The sequence below is a fragment of the Anabas testudineus genome, chromosome 8, assembly GCF_900324465.2.
Source record: "Anabas testudineus chromosome 8, fAnaTes1.2, whole genome shotgun sequence".
NCBI classification, from domain to species: domain Eukaryota; kingdom Metazoa; phylum Chordata; class Actinopteri; order Anabantiformes; family Anabantidae; genus Anabas; species Anabas testudineus.
The window spans coordinates 20,198,124-20,213,153 of NC_046617.1; the positions used below are offsets into that span (position 1 = coordinate 20,198,124).

Consider the following 15,030-nt stretch of genomic DNA (forward strand, 5'->3'; position numbering starts at 1 on the left):
ATGTAATCAACAGCTCAGAGGAAGGGTGTGTGTCTTATCTGTCTGCACTGGGAACAAACTCGTCCCCTGGAGCTCATGTGGCTCTGACTCTTGAAAACTCTCTTATTACAGGCCCAGAGATGCAGTCAGAGCCATTAGGAAAAGGATTGTGGGGAACAAGAACTTCAAGGAGGTTCTGCTGGCTCTTACTGTGAGTGCTCACAGTTCTTCTCAAGCTTCTCTCAGCTTCCATCTAGTCAGACATCATGTGTTTGATCTGTCGTGTCCCTCTGACCACAGGTCCTGGAGACCTGCGTGAAGAACTGCGGCTACAGGTTCCACATCCTGGTGACGACTCGGGACTTTATAGAAGGGGTTCTGGTCCGGTCGATCGTCCCGAGGAACAACCCTCCACTTGTCCTGCATGACCGGGTGCTCAGCATCATTCAGGTGAGGCCTGAGGTGTGGCGGCATTCAACAAAATCGGTTGTTGATGTGTTTCGTGCTCTCTGCCCTGCTCGTGCGTCTGGTGATAGTTTGTGGTTTTCTCTTTTCAAGGCGTGGGCTGACGCGTTCCGGAGCTCACCCGACCTGACGGGTGTGGTGTCAGTGTACGAGGACCTGCGAAGGAAAGGGCTGGAGTTCCCCATGACAGAGCTGGACGGGTACTCACCAGTACAAGCCCCGAAAAAGGTGCAAACACGACTGGGTGCATGTCGCTTCACTGCTGAAGCTGTTTCCTTATCGAGCTTCTTATTTGACTTTTGGCTTCTTCCTGGCAGACGGCGCCTGGGAACGGGCCTGCTGTCACTACTCTTCCTGCTGCGCTCCTTTCTTCCAAACCTCCGCTTATCCCTCCGCAGACCTCTGAGCTAAAACTGGCTCTACAGGGAACCGGTGCCTTCACTCCCAGCCAGGTGATGGGCTTTGCTGCATTTCACTGTAGTAATGTTAGAAATCACAGACGTTGGCTGAAATATCTCACAGCTCACAGCAAAATCATCTAAAAGGGCAGGTTCCCAGTTTTACAGGTGCGCCTTAAAACCACAGTCAAGTGCCCATATGAACAGGTTTTACCTGTTGTAACCATGTGGTTTAACAGGGCTTTAAGAGATCACTGCTGTGAAGTGAAGGGGACCAAAGACACAGTCCTCCCTCTGTGTAAACCTGCATTAAAAGATAACCAAACACAATATAAAGCTTCAACCTTCCACTTTAAAAGTCACTAAAGCTTCTGTTTAAACTTCACCAGGGAAACTAAAATGACTCCAACTCGCTCCCATTAACTGCATTTAAATACTCAGGTTACTGGAAACCTGTGTATACACGCAGCAGACTTATTTAGGGAATTAAAAATGTGAATGTTTCCTTTAATGTCTACGGTTCATTATGTCCAATGATTCACGTTCAAGTTGCTGCAGCACTTCTGAAATCAGTATCTGGAGCTGTTCTGATGTTTCCAGGTCAAAAGGCTGAAGGCAGAGCTGGGAGTGGTGCGCAGCAATCTGACCATGATGTCAGACATGATGAGTCAGCTGGATCCTGTCACGGTAAAACAAGCAGACATGGAGCTGCTGGAGGTAAAAACATGCTGATTCACATCAGACCTGTTGTTTTATATTTATTCTATTTATATGATAATAACAGCTTATTTACATTTATTACTGTAACGTCAAACATTCTCTGCTCTTCCCATTTCTTCATGTCAAAAGAAGCTGCTTTACCCTTAACTGATCTGGTACCGTATACGTTTTTGTGACGCATCTGGCCCCTCAACCCCCCCACCCACACATACTTTGTCTGATTGTGTCATTAGCAGTTATACACTGTGTGTAAGGAGATGCAGGACAGGATAGTGAAGATCGTCCCCAGACTCAGTGAGGAGAAGCTGATTGAAGAGCTGCTGGCAACCAATGATGAGATGAACACGGCCTTTACTCGCTACCACCGGTTAACGACATCATCATCATCATTATCATTATTAATATAAAGTTGTTTATTATTAACTACATATTAATATGAAAGAATATTTGATATTTTGTTCTTGTTTCCAGGTTTGAAAGACGAATAACAAATGGGCAAAATGCATCACACAAGGTACAGAACAAACAGCTCCAAACCCTCTTTATCCACTTTTCTGACTGTTTGTATTATGAATGTTTTGCCTTTTGTTTCTTAGAGCCACTCGTACTCCAACCTAACAGATCTCGAGCTCACAGCCGAGTCTCTCAGCTCATCAGGGGTTGCATCATTTACCAGGAACAGTTCACTCAGCCACTCGAAATCAGACAGTTTGTCCAGTCACTTGGCGAAACTTAGTAAGTACAAGAGTCTGGTCTGTTTTTTAGTATTTATGTGAATTTATTAGTACATGAAGTCATTTTAATGCACATACTGCACAGTATGTTTGTCATGTAATCCAGTATGAGATGCATTTAAATGTTATGACACCAAATTCTATTAATACATGAATTTATTCCTATTTTACGCACAGTAAACTTCACTCTTTTACTTGTTGCTGTTCTTGTTCACTTGCAGGTACGAGTGAGTCAGATGACACATTATCACAAAAACCTCAACAAGCACCAAGGTACAGAGCAGAGTGGGAATGTGGGTTAAATAGGAAAAAAGGTATGGTTTAGTTTATTAGCTAAAAGTACAAAGGTATGAAACCTGATGGCTACAAAACTGAAGAATGAAAGATCCAAAATAAAAATGATCATTACAGGATCCATCTTGACTGTAGATTCATTTAAATCCAGAAGTCGACCGTGTCTCACAGGTCTTCAAACAGCGATGGTATCAGATAGTAGAGTAATCACATCTCTTATATATTAAACAGCATTAAGTAATGGGAACACAACCTGTATTACAACCTAATAATTGTAGACATGTTTATCTTTGTTTTGCAGTTTAATTCTGACTTAATTTACTTTCTGAGCTGCTGCCAGTGTTTCACTGTGCTACCCTGAATTATTAGCTCACATGGCAGCTGACCAAAGTGCTAATCTGGTGTTTCAGTGATCACGGTGAAGTCGTGGTGGACGGCCTGGCTCGAGCTCAGGACAGCCGACTACAGAACACTGGAACGGTGAGATTCAGAAGAAACACGAGAATAATCTGCAGATGTTATTGAAGTTCTTCTTAACTGGGTCTAAAACCATCTAGAACGTCCAACCCAGTGTTGGACTGATGCTTCCTGCTCTGTTGCTTTGTCTCAGTAACTGTTTTCCTCTCAAATGAACTCTCTGTCTGTGCATGAAGGACGACAGCCCAGCCTCCACCCGCAGCTCCTCTCCAAAGTTAGATTGGATGATTAAAAGGGGAATGGTGGGTTTGAACGTCTGCACCTTCTGTCTCTTGGTTTTGTCTTGAGGCTGTGGTTTAAGTTGCTTTGCTCTGTTTGGGTTTGGTGGTTCAGGTGTTGAGATTGAACACAGTGGTTTGCATGCCTTCATATGTGGTGAAGATATTTTTGGAGTTTGTGGCGACGCCCTGTACACAGCACGTGTGGTTTTTACTGTCCCGACACGTTATTGTCATACCTGCAGCTCTCTTTATGTAATGCTGTGTGTGTGTGTGTGTGTGTGTGTGTGTGTGTGTGTGTGTGTGTGTGTGTGTGTGTGTGTGTGTGTGTGTGTGTGTGTGTGTGTGTGCTACTGACATCTCACTGCTCTGCTTTCTTTCTCTCTTAGATCCCCATCAACCAGTCTAATGTCATGGATGATATTGAGAAGTGGTTAGAACTGGATGATGATGTGAGTGAAAAATAAATAAAACAGAGTTACTCACTTTAATAAAACGTGTTTCTCTTAGTAATATGAGTTCCTGCTTAAGTTAAATGTTTTATTTTTGTTCTAGTTTAAACTTTTCATCTAGTGCCATCATCAGGCCGGAGTTTGAATTGAGTTACCCACCACTTTGTGTTTAGTGCTAATTAGCAAATGTTAGCATGCAAATACAATGAATAATGATAAAGAACAAATATCACAGCAGCTAAACATGAGGAAAAGTCTTTTTGTCACCGTCTTTGTGGTTATTTGATGTGTTTTACAATCATTTTTATGAGGTTATATCTTTTTTATATCTTTTTATTATATCTTTGTGATAATTAGTGTCTTTTAAAAGTTTTTAGTCTTAGTCTTTCTTTCTCTTGGAGTCCGAAGTCATGCATTTCTGTGTTTTGTATTTTTTCACAGTATGACGACTTCGAGGACTCAGACGGGGTGACCAGTGCAGGTGAGGGTCACAGTTCACAGTTCACTTCCTTTATTTTAGTGACCACCTTTTATCAAGAAACTGAATTTGGTGCATCGTGTGCATCTGCAGCATTCAAGGAGTTAGTGTGTGGTTTGTTCTGCAAGTTGACGCAACCTGTTGTGGGTCAAATGTAAAAATCATGTTTGTACAAGCAGCTACAGTGTGGTGACTAAATTCATCAGTTTCATGTCTGCTACTAAATGTTTTTACATTTGAGCAGAGTGCGACTTATAAAAGTTGGAATCTGGTATTTTTTATTTTCTGTTCCTTTATCCCAATGTTTTAATAAGTGACTTTATTTATTCATTTATTTATTAGTGACGTGTCGTCTAATCCTGCTTCTCTTCTCTGCAGAGTTTGACAGATTTCTGGCAGAAAGAGCAAAAGCAGCTGAGCGCCTGCCGTCACTCAGAGCTTCCTCCCAGGACACCAACCAGTCCGAGTCTTAGAGAGAAACCTGCCAAACTAACATCACCCGTGAAGCTGGGAGATGGAGGTTTAATGACACGTGTGTGAAAGTGGAAACTACAGCTCATATTTGAGGACGGACGTCGTAGCTGAGTGTTTTTTAACTGATAAAATAATAATTGATGAGGGACTCGTCATTGTTAAGAGTGTGGAATGAACACATTTGCACATTTTATATGTTACATTCCTGATGTTGAAGAAGAGATGAAACTGTTACAGAAGCATTTTGGAACATAGATGATGTATTATATTGCTGTTATATATATATATATATATATATGTGTATATTGTCATGTATGAGGATGATGGTTGGAGTCTGTCAAAGTAGCAAACGTGTCCGTCGGAGAAGCTCAGCTACACAAAGTAGTTTGATGCTTCACATCACTGTTGATGAGTGAAAAAAAGATTAATTTTTTACATCCAACGTTTCTCTGTGAAGCTGTTTTACTTGAAGTTTACCAGAAATTCATGACAGACGTCTGTCATTTATTAAACTAAACCTCTTAACTGGAATCTGTCTGTTCTCATTCTGCAGCACTTTGAGCTTCATCACCGTTTAATCCGGTTCACGACTTTGCTGCTGTAAGAAGGTTTGACTTGTGGGTTTGGTCCTGAACAGCTTTGCTCTCACTTATCAGCGTGTAACCAGAAACACAGTCACTGTGCAGATTACACTGTTCAACATATAATCAGTTCACACATGTGGGACAAGTTCACGTTCACCAGATTAACACTTGTTTAAAGCTTGAATTCTCATACATCAGTGAAACTAAAGTGAAAAAGAAACAATTACTCACGGTGAAAATACTCCATTACAATGACAGTCTGCACAGCGCCACCTACTGACAGACACAGAGCTGAGCACCTGTGGACATTTAGTAAAATAACTAAAACCAGGTTTTTCCTTTTTCTTATCTAAATGTATAAAAATACAAGCAAGAAAATAATGTACTTTTAATGAGGTATTAAAGTAGAATAATATATTGAAGAATATATTGTACTGTTTCCACATATAACCTATATTACACTCACTAATTATTATTAATATATTAATGTGTGCGCAGCATTTTACTGCTGCTTTCTTTGACGTGCTGTAGGTAATATAATACATCTTAATTTATCCTTTTACTAAGAATCGTGTAGTTTTACTGCTGTAAATAAAATTAAAATAACTTTTTACTCTGCTGCAGTTTATACTAGGAAACACTCCCTCAAATCCCATTGGACGAGACGAGCCACCTGTCGCGCTCTCTGCCGTCTGATTGGCCCGCCGGCCCCGCGCCCCCCGTCTGTCGTCCCGAGCGTCACTTGTCTTTAAACCTCGTTTCTCCATCATGTCTCTCGGAAAAGCTGCTCGGACTTTGGTGAAACCGGTCCGCGGGGTCCTGCTGCGGCCCGCGGCCCAGGCCCAGGCCTCCAGACGGAGCTACGCCGCTGGCGCCGTCACCGAAGCCCGAGCGGTGCTGGAGAACGAGCTCGACACCATCCGAGCCGCCGGGACGTGGAAGGCGGAGAGGATCATCACCTCCAGGCAGGGAGCGCAGATCAACGTGGACGGCAGCCGGGGCGGTGAGGGACAGGGTCCTTGAACGCACCATCAGACGGTGCTGGACCTGCTGCAGCGACATGACGTTTACACGTGAACGCATCATTAAGTAGAATAAAGGACATACGATCTTTATATGAGTACTTTTACTTTTTAGGCTAATACTTTGGCGTTTGTACTAAATTAAAGTTTCAAATGCAAAAGTTTAACTTCTAATAGAACATTTGTACAGTGAGAATAATCATAATCATACTTTTACTTATTTAGGAGCTCTGTCTACTTTTTATATATCTGTTCTTTGCTCCTGTCACTTGACAGCTGATGTTGGAAACAATGTGCACCTAAAACTGATTTTAAAAACAATAAATAGCTAAAAGATAATTAGAACAAAGATAAGAGTGAATAAAACGTTAAAAAAACCTGAATTCAATAAAGTAAATGAACAAACAGAATAAAAAGTAGCCGTAAACTGTAAGAAGAATATAATTATGACAGAAACATTTAAAATCAGACTAATTAAAGTTAAAATAACAGATAAAACTGTGAGAAAGCACTAAATAAGTCACTGGAGTCGACAGAATAGCTGCTAATCTCTAACCAGTCAGTGTTGACATTTGATGATGGACGTCTGCCAGAGATCCACTCTGCTGATTTCTGCACGGCCCGCTGACTTTCAGCCGTGACCTCCTGTGTTAAAGCAACGCCATGCATTGTTTTTTCTGGCTCTTTGTTGTCCTGAGCTGCTCTCAGACGTTATTGTCTCAGTGAATGAAAATGTTTATTTTGCACATAAAGAAGAAGAACAGTCTGCTCTTCCTCTGTTCCTCCATCTAAACCTTCTCTTTCAGCCATATTGAATTTCTGTGCCAACAACTACCTTGGACTGTCCAGTCACCCCGAGGTGGTGCAGGCAGGGATCGAGGCCATGAAGCTGTACGGTGCTGGACTGAGCTCCGTCAGATTCATCTGTGGGACCCAGGTGCAGTGTCCATTACTGTCAAGCTCATGCACAACAACACACAGCTGTAAAGCACAGTCACAGGTTCACACTGTGTTTACAGGATATTCATAAAAACCTGGAGCAGAAGCTCGCACAGTTTCACGAGAGGGAGGACTGCATCCTCTATGCTAGCTGTTTCGATGCTAACGCGGGACTCTTTGAGGTATGTTGGGCCCTGAATCTGTCTCCAGTAGATCGTGAACAGAAAACATTTCTCCAACTTTGATGTTGCCAGTAAAACACACCAGTTTAAAGCTGCAGTGACTGATTAAATTTGACCACATGGGGGCAGCAGAAACAACATCTTGTTAAAGTTGGTATGTGATAAGTGTGTTTCTGGCCACATCACATGTGTAAGTGCATCACTGTGGTTTTGGTCTTTATCGGGTCCTGAGGTTAATACCTGGCACATTAGCTGCTAACTGTTATTCTCACCCCAGGTGCTGCTGGGCCCAGATGACGCGGTGCTGTCCGACGAGCTGAACCACGCCTCCATCATCGACGGGATCCGTCTGTGTCGAGCGAAGAGGCTGCGCTACAAACACATGGACCTCGGTGATCTGGAGAACAAGCTCCGAGAGTCTCAGGTGAGTGGGCAAAGAGAGGCTGTGGAGTTTAATGTTAGTTCATGTTGCTGTCAAGTGCATTTACAGCTTGGACACACTGTGTGATTTTGAAAACCAAAATTACTGACCTGGAAGGAATTCTTCTGTCTTGTCTCCTCAGTCGTCCCGTATGCGCCTCGTAGTGACAGACGGAGTCTTCTCCATGGACGGAGACGTGGCTCCTTTACAAGGAATCTGTGACCTGGCCGAACAGTACGGAGCCATGGTGTTCATCGATGAATGTCACGCCACAGGATTCCTGGGGCCCCGCGGCAGGTGAGAGTTTCTTATTGGACATGTTTGTTGTTTTAGTTTATTTATTTATAAGAAAACAATCTTTACTTTGACTGATTTGTCATCTTTAACCTGCCTGCACGTCTTGAAATCTCTCTGTGATTCGAGCTTCTTTGTCATTTTTGCGGTGACGTTTTGTTTAAAATAAAAACTGTAGAAACCAGCTGCAGCTCAGACTGATGAATCTTCTTGCTGTGATTTGCAGAGGAACAGACGAGCTGCTGGGAGTCATGGACAGAGTTCACATTGTAAACTCCACCCTGGGGAAAGCGTTGGGTGGAGCAGCTGGTACGTCTTCATCAGCACCGTCTGTTGCTTAAAACATTTTACAGGACACAAAGTCACATTGTCAGTTTCTGGACCCCTGGTGGATGTCAGACTCTCCTCGTGGGTTGGTTTTGGTCTCTCTCGAGGCGAAGGCAGCGAGACCAGCTCTGACTCAATCTGTTTATCATGTCAGGTGGTTACACGGTTGGTCCTAAACCTCTCATCGACCTGCTGAGGCAGCGTTCACGGCCGTACCTCTTCTCCAACTCCCTCCCCCCTCCCGTGGTCGGCTGTGCCACTAGGGCGGTGGAGCTGCTCCTCGCGTCCAGTGAGATTGCACAGAGCATGACGGCAAAAACCATGAGGTGGGTTCACTTGAATTGTTTCCTGTGCAGTCTGTCAGGTCGCTCTGCTCTGCTAAGTTCTACTGTTAATATTGGTCTCTGACGTGTCCAGGTTCAGGAACAAGATGACACAGGCCGGCTTCACCATCGCTGGCTCAGCTCACCCCATCTGTCCCGTGATGCTCGGCGACGCGCGGCTTGCGTCTTTGATGGCCGACGACATGCTGAAGCTTGGTGAGAATTTTAGTTTCATTTGGTGTCACGCTGTATTTAAACTTGTTCGTACGTGTCTCTCTACATGTAGATTTTCAGGCTCATGGTGCAGAATGAAAACACGTCTTCATGGAGAGTCTCCAGACTTTCAGACTTTTATTTGAAAATAGCTGAAACTGCAGATTTTAATTCTGCTCAGTAAAACATGACGTCTTAAAAGAGCTTTTTTAAAATTCATACTGTACTTACAAACACAGTCAACGTACTTGTTCTTTAGTTTTTACTTGTATGTTTTGCGTCTCCTCCCTCCACAGGCGTGTATGTGATCGGATTCTCCTACCCAGTGGTACCGAAGGGCAAAGCCAGGATCCGAGTTCAGATTTCAGCTGCACACTCAGACGAAGACATCGACCGCTGCGTCGACGCTTTTATCCAGACGGGCAGGAAGCACGGAGTCATCTCCTGAACGGGACGAACAAACAGGGATCAGAACCTGGAGCTGCTCGACTCTGCACCTCACGCTGCCTGGATGTTGATGATGATGATGATGATGATGATATTAGTTATATTATAGGTCAACAGAGTTTATTGGGTTTTGTGCTTTGCTGAATAAAACACTTTTGTCAACATGTTCAGCTGTTTACTGTTAATTCAAGTTTTCACTTTCATCTTTGTGAGTAAACATGTTTCTATTTACCCTTTTTAGGGTTATTAATCCATCCAGTCTTTTATAGATGGATCACTGAAAGGCTCAGACCTAAAAACCATCTAAAGGCACTTTACAGAGTGATGTAAACAGAGAATATGTAGAATATCTGTCGGCCCTGAACTGAGCTGTACATTTATTTGTTACTGTACTTCATTCTGAGGTACTTTTACTTCAGTTACTGCAGTATCTGACTGTAGATGTACTCTTTCCAGCTCAGTTATTAATACCTGACACGTCACTGTACACTTCACTCTTCCTTCTTATGGCTCCACGCTGCTTTAGCTCCGCCTCCTGTTGTGTGTTTTCGCGCCACTAAGAGTTACAATCCACACCCACTGTCTTTAGACACGCCCTCCGCAGTGCCGCTGTGACCAATGGCAGCAGGCGGTGTTTGCTTTCAGCCAATCAGAGGACATTGGGGGGCGTTGCGATGCTCAGCCCGCGGGAAACGGACGGGAAGGAGTTCAGTTTTTGCCGCGAACCAGAGACGGAGCAGCTTCACCACCTCACCTTCTACTGATCCCGGTTCTGTCTCTTTGACGTTCGAATCGCTGGTTCCGGACTCTGATTTTTGTTGGTTCTGGTTCAGGATGTCTGGCTTTGATGACCCGGGAGTTTACTACAGCGACAGCTTCGGCGGTGGAGACGGACCCGGCGTGGACGAGGGCGGACAGAAGCGGAGTCAGCTCAAGAAGCGGTTCCGTGAGTTCCTCCGGCAGTTCCGAGTCGGGACCGACCGAACCGGCTTCACCTATAAATACAGGTAAGTTAAAGGAGTAACGTCGTTACTGAGTTCGGAGTGTGGAAGTTACCGATGGTGTTAAAGGAGCACTCCACCTTTTTTAAGTTAAACGAATCCACCAGGTTATAAACCGGTTACCAGGTGAGACTGGAGGATGTTAACACCTCATTTATAATGATATAAAACTGAAAAACCTGGTTCCTGTACAGAAATGAGTTTGAATGATGTCACCACACTCACCTGGTGGCAGGTGAGTGTAAGTGCAGCTTAAACACAACATCCAAGATGGCGGAAGAAGTACTCTTAGTGTGTAGAAATACTCTGCTGTACAAGAAAAATACTAAAGTATTACCATATAATGATACTTCAAGTACTAACGCTACTGACTTGTACTTTGTTCGTTACTGTTGTAATAGTTTTAATTTGTAATAGATCAAACATCAGTGTTGCTGTTTGATGTTGTACAGATTTAGCTCAAAGGACATTTTCATGTACAGTTTATGAATAAAAACATCCACAGAATGATAAAACGACCAACGACACAACATGTAATAAACGAAACAACAGCAGCATCGTCAGCCAATCGAGCATCTGTTTACACCTGTTTAGATGTAAAAGGCTGTAAACCTGTTTTAATGCATCACGATTTGTTTATGTTAACGTGATGATTAATGACTCGACTTTCTTTTAATCAGAGATGAGCTGAAGAGACACTACACCCTGGGGGAGTACTGGGTGGAGGTGGAGATGGAGGACCTCGCCAGCTTCGACGAGGATCTGTCCGACTGTCTCTACAAGCTGCCCACTGAGAACCTGCCCCTGGTGAGTGGACACGACTGAACAAACTCTCATCAGGATCCTTCTTCTTCCTTCTTTTAACTGTTTCTTCTTGTTTGCAGTTGGAGGAAGCTGCGAAAGACGTAGCTGACGAGGTGACCCGTCCCCGGCCTGTAGGGGAGGAGACGGTACAGGATGTCCAGGTCATGCTGAAAAGCGACGCCCACCACGCTTCCATCCGCAGCCTAAAGGTACCTCCACATGTCTCCACATGTCTCCATATTTTCATGTCCCGCAGCTTTTAAACTGTTGGTTTTTTTATCCAAATGAAGGAAAAAATCTGCACATGCTTTTGTGATGAACTCAGGTTAATAATGTGGAGTCTGTACTCGGTGCTGCCGACGACCTGCTCACATTTTGTCTCCTCTGCAGTCCGAGCAGGTGTCTCGTCTGGTGAAGGTACACGGCATCATCATCTCAGCCACAGCGGTGAGGGCCAAGGCCACTAAGGTGTGTCTGCAATGTCGCGGCTGTCGCAATGTCATCAGTAACATCCCCCTGCCTCCAGGTCTGCAGGGCTACGCTCTGCCCCGCAAGTGCAACACGTGAGTGTGACAAACACCAACTGCTGCAGAAAACGTGTTCATTTTAACGTCTGCCGGCTGCATCACGTCCAGCGTGTTCTGTTTGTCAGGGAGAACGCCGGCAGGGTCAAGTGTCCGGTCGACCCTTACTTCATCATCCCAGATCGCTGCGTTTGTGTCGACTTCCAGACCCTGCGCTTGCAGGAGTCTCCAGACGCCGTGCCTCACGGAGAGATGCCCCGACACCTACAGCTGTACTGTGACAGGTGAGCAGCACGTCCTCAGGAAACACGAAATCCAGGATGTTGCTGTCGAACATTTAAGAGAAGAACTGCAAGTCTGTTTTTTGTCCTCCCCTCACAGGTATCTGTGCGACCGCGTGGTCCCAGGAAACAGAGTGACCATCATGGGGATCTACTCCATCAAGAAGATGGCAGCTGTGAAGGCCAAAGGCAAAGAGAAAGGTGTTGGTGTGGGCATCCGTGCTTCCTATCTTCGAGTGGTCGGCATCCAGGTGGACACAGAAGGAGCAGGTGAAGACGGGTTGCTGGCTGTTTGGTGATTGGAGCCTGTTGCAGGATCATCTCCAGCCAGATGTTGACTCTCTTTTCTGCTGCAGGCCGTGGTGCCACTGGATCAGTGTCTCCACAGGAGGAGGAGGAGCTGAGAGCTCTGGCTGCTTCTCCTAACGTCTACGAGTCTCTGGCGCGCTCCGTGGCGCCCTCCATCTACGGCAGTGATGATCTGAAAAAGGCCATCACCTGCCTGCTGTTTGGAGGCTCCAGGAAGAGGTGAGCCTTTATTCTTCTTCCCCAGTTCACCGCAGATCGTTTTCCTACCTGCTGATTAACGTGTTCCCCTCCTTCAGGCTGCCTGATGGTCTCACTCGTAGGGGCGACATCAACCTGCTGATGCTGGGCGACCCTGGCACAGCAAAGTCTCAGCTGCTGAAGTTCGTGGAGAGATGCTCACCTATCGGGGTAGTTACCTGTTCGCTGGTTAAACATGTGGATGAATGTAGATCTGGACACTCTGGCTTCAGTGTGTAAACCCACTGTCCTGTTCTCAGGTTTATACCTCAGGTAAAGGCAGCAGTGCAGCTGGTCTGACGGCCTCGGTGCTGAGGGACCCCAACACTCGTGGATTCATCATGGAGGGAGGAGCCATGGTGCTGGCTGATGGTGGAGTCGTTTGCATCGACGAGTTCGATAAGGTACAAACATTTCCAGCAGCAGTAGTTGGGAGTTTAACGTGTCATGTTCTTCACCACGTGGTAAAATCTGAACATCTTTCTCTGCAGATGAGAGAAGACGACAGGGTGGCGATCCACGAGGCCATGGAGCAGCAGACCATCTCCATCGCTAAGGTATTACTCAGCTGTGTGTCTTATGAAAACTCTACATCGTCCTGTAGTGACGAGACTGAGACTAACCAACCTCCTTCCTCCTTCCCAGGCGGGCATCACCACCACCCTGAACTCCCGCTGCTCCGTACTCGCTGCAGCCAACTCTGTGTTCGGCCGCTGGGACGACACAAAGGGGGAGGACAACATCGACTTCATGCCCACCATCTTGTCCCGTTTTGACATGATCTTCATCATCAAAGACCAACACGACCAGCAGAGGGACATGGTGAGGGGGCAGCTTCAAATCCTCAGGTCAACACAAGCATCACTCTCCTGTTTCACCGTGTGTAATGTTGTCTTTGTCTTTGTCTTTGCAGACTCTGGCTCGTCACGTGATGAACGTCCACCTGAGCGCTCAGACTCAGACTGAGGGCGTCGAGGGCGAGATTCCACTGACGACCTTTAAGAAATACATCGCCTACGCCCGAGCGTGAGTAGCAGCCCATTCTCTCCACTTCACTCGTGGTTACGTTTATCTCGACCTCGATCGGTTTTTAACGGTGGCGTGCGATTGTTTGGCTGCAGGAAGTGCGGCCCTCGGCTCTCCGCGGCCGCTGCTGAGAAGCTGAAGAACAGATACGTGGTGATGAGGAGCGGAGCCCGAGAGCACGAACGAGAAACAGATAAGAGACCCTCCATCCCCATCACTGTCAGGTGTGTCTGAGTTTTATCAGCTCGTAAATCGTTGACAGCAGGTTGATCCTCGTAGATGTGGCTCTGTCTGTCTCTCTCCCTCCTCCTGTGACACTTGTTTGTTTTTTTTTTGTTTTTTTGCTCTCCTGGTTTTTCAGGCAGCTCGAGGCTGTTGTGCGAATCGCTGAGTCTCTGGCCAAGATGAAGCTGCAGGCTGTGGCTGGAGAGGAAGAGGTGGACGAGTCGCTGAGACTGTTCCAGGTCTCCACACTGGACGCTGCGCTGAGCGGCAGCCTGTCAGGTAGTAGTAGTAGTAGTAGTAGTAGTACTCAAGTGACAGTTGAAACAATTGATTAGACTCTAAATATGTCTCGATTCATTTGGAACAGTCTACAGACATGAGCACAGTCACAGCAGCAGTACACAATCTAAACTAACCACTGTGTGTGTCTGTGTGTGTGTAGGAGTGGAGGGCTTCACGTCTCAGGAGGACCAGGAAATGATCTCACGCATCGAGAAACAGCTTAAGAGACGTTTTGCCATTGGTTCCCAGGTGTCTGAGCACAGCATCGTCCAGGACTTCACCAAACAGGTCTGAAAGGAGAAATCAGATTTAGTGTTTAATGAACACAAATACTGGGTCTGTTACATTTTTCACATGAATAAAATGGAGTCATAAAAACACAAGTACAAAACAGACATAAGGCGACAGCGTCTCCTACTGATGTCCCCAGAGACAAATTAAAAACTGAACAGTAGAATGAAAACTGTCACACAGCATCACACGTTTAACATCAAATACAAAATATTTCCCACGTCACCTCCTGCCTGTGTTTGAAGGACACACGGGAAACTGAAACCAGATATTTGATGGTTATGAAATAACAGAACCGGCTCTGACAGCGACACTAAGCTGCCTGTTCGCTTCCCTCTTACAGAAATATCCAGAACACGCCATCTACAAAGTCCTGCACCTGATGCTGAGGAGGGGCGAGCTGCAGCACCGCATGCAGAGGAAAGTGCTGTACAGAGTCAAGTAAAGAAGTGGTGGAGTTGATGTAAATAGATTTTCCTGTTTGTTAATGGACGTCTGCGAATCGTCTGTGTTCAGTCAGCGTGAAAACTGTTTTGATTATATGTAACAGAAAGAAAACGCATGTTCCGCTGGTGATGTTGATGTAAAACTGTTAAAATGCTAAAATAA

General features: G+C 45.4%; 3 protein-coding genes across 8 annotated transcripts in view; all 3 read left to right on the forward strand.

Annotated features, from left to right (window-relative positions):
• Window positions 1-5,220, forward strand: part of tom1 (target of myb1 membrane trafficking protein) — a 7,080-nt gene extending 1,860 nt beyond the window's left edge. The window contains exons 2-16 of one of the 6 annotated variants that reach the window (XM_026361559.1): window positions 1-25; window positions 112-190; window positions 280-429; window positions 538-672; window positions 762-896; window positions 1,443-1,559; window positions 1,796-1,929; window positions 2,034-2,076; window positions 2,159-2,297; window positions 2,518-2,569; window positions 3,001-3,070; window positions 3,244-3,309; window positions 3,675-3,737; window positions 4,179-4,218; window positions 4,594-5,220. The exon at window positions 1-25 is cut by the window's left edge and continues 60 nt beyond it. In XM_026361559.1, the coding sequence (XP_026217344.1) occupies window positions 1-25; window positions 112-190; window positions 280-429; window positions 538-672; window positions 762-896; window positions 1,443-1,559; window positions 1,796-1,929; window positions 2,034-2,076; window positions 2,159-2,297; window positions 2,518-2,569; window positions 3,001-3,070; window positions 3,244-3,309; window positions 3,675-3,737; window positions 4,179-4,218; window positions 4,594-4,688 (1,343 nt within the window). In that variant the 3' untranslated portion in view covers window positions 4,689-5,220. The remainder of the gene's footprint in view (window positions 26-111; window positions 191-279; window positions 430-537; window positions 673-761; window positions 897-1,442; window positions 1,560-1,795; window positions 1,930-2,033; window positions 2,077-2,158; window positions 2,298-2,517; window positions 2,570-3,000; window positions 3,071-3,243; window positions 3,310-3,674; window positions 3,738-4,178; window positions 4,219-4,593) is intronic. The other 5 variants (XM_026361569.1, XM_026361586.1, XM_026361577.1 and 2 more) reach the window with 5 other exon arrangements.
• A 768-nt stretch (window positions 5,221-5,988) lies between these two features.
• On the forward strand, window positions 5,989-9,611 carry gcat (glycine C-acetyltransferase). Its single transcript, XM_026362257.1, has 9 exons — window positions 5,989-6,276; window positions 7,102-7,232; window positions 7,315-7,416; window positions 7,694-7,840; window positions 7,980-8,134; window positions 8,358-8,440; window positions 8,613-8,784; window positions 8,876-8,997; window positions 9,291-9,611. Exons 1-9 carry the CDS (start codon window positions 6,042-6,044, stop codon window positions 9,440-9,442), a joined length of 1,299 nt encoding a protein of 432 aa, XP_026218042.1. The 5' UTR covers window positions 5,989-6,041; the 3' UTR covers window positions 9,443-9,611.
• A 532-nt stretch (window positions 9,612-10,143) lies between these two features.
• On the forward strand, window positions 10,144-15,007 carry mcm5 (minichromosome maintenance complex component 5). Its single transcript, XM_026359489.1, has 16 exons — window positions 10,144-10,448; window positions 11,123-11,249; window positions 11,327-11,455; window positions 11,637-11,809; window positions 11,899-12,054; window positions 12,152-12,321; window positions 12,408-12,579; window positions 12,657-12,768; window positions 12,858-13,001; window positions 13,089-13,154; window positions 13,243-13,419; window positions 13,511-13,623; window positions 13,719-13,847; window positions 13,985-14,127; window positions 14,291-14,418; window positions 14,765-15,007. Exons 1-16 carry the CDS (start codon window positions 10,276-10,278, stop codon window positions 14,864-14,866), a joined length of 2,214 nt encoding a protein of 737 aa, XP_026215274.1. The 5' UTR covers window positions 10,144-10,275; the 3' UTR covers window positions 14,867-15,007.
• Window positions 15,008-15,030: the final 23 nt, after the last annotated feature.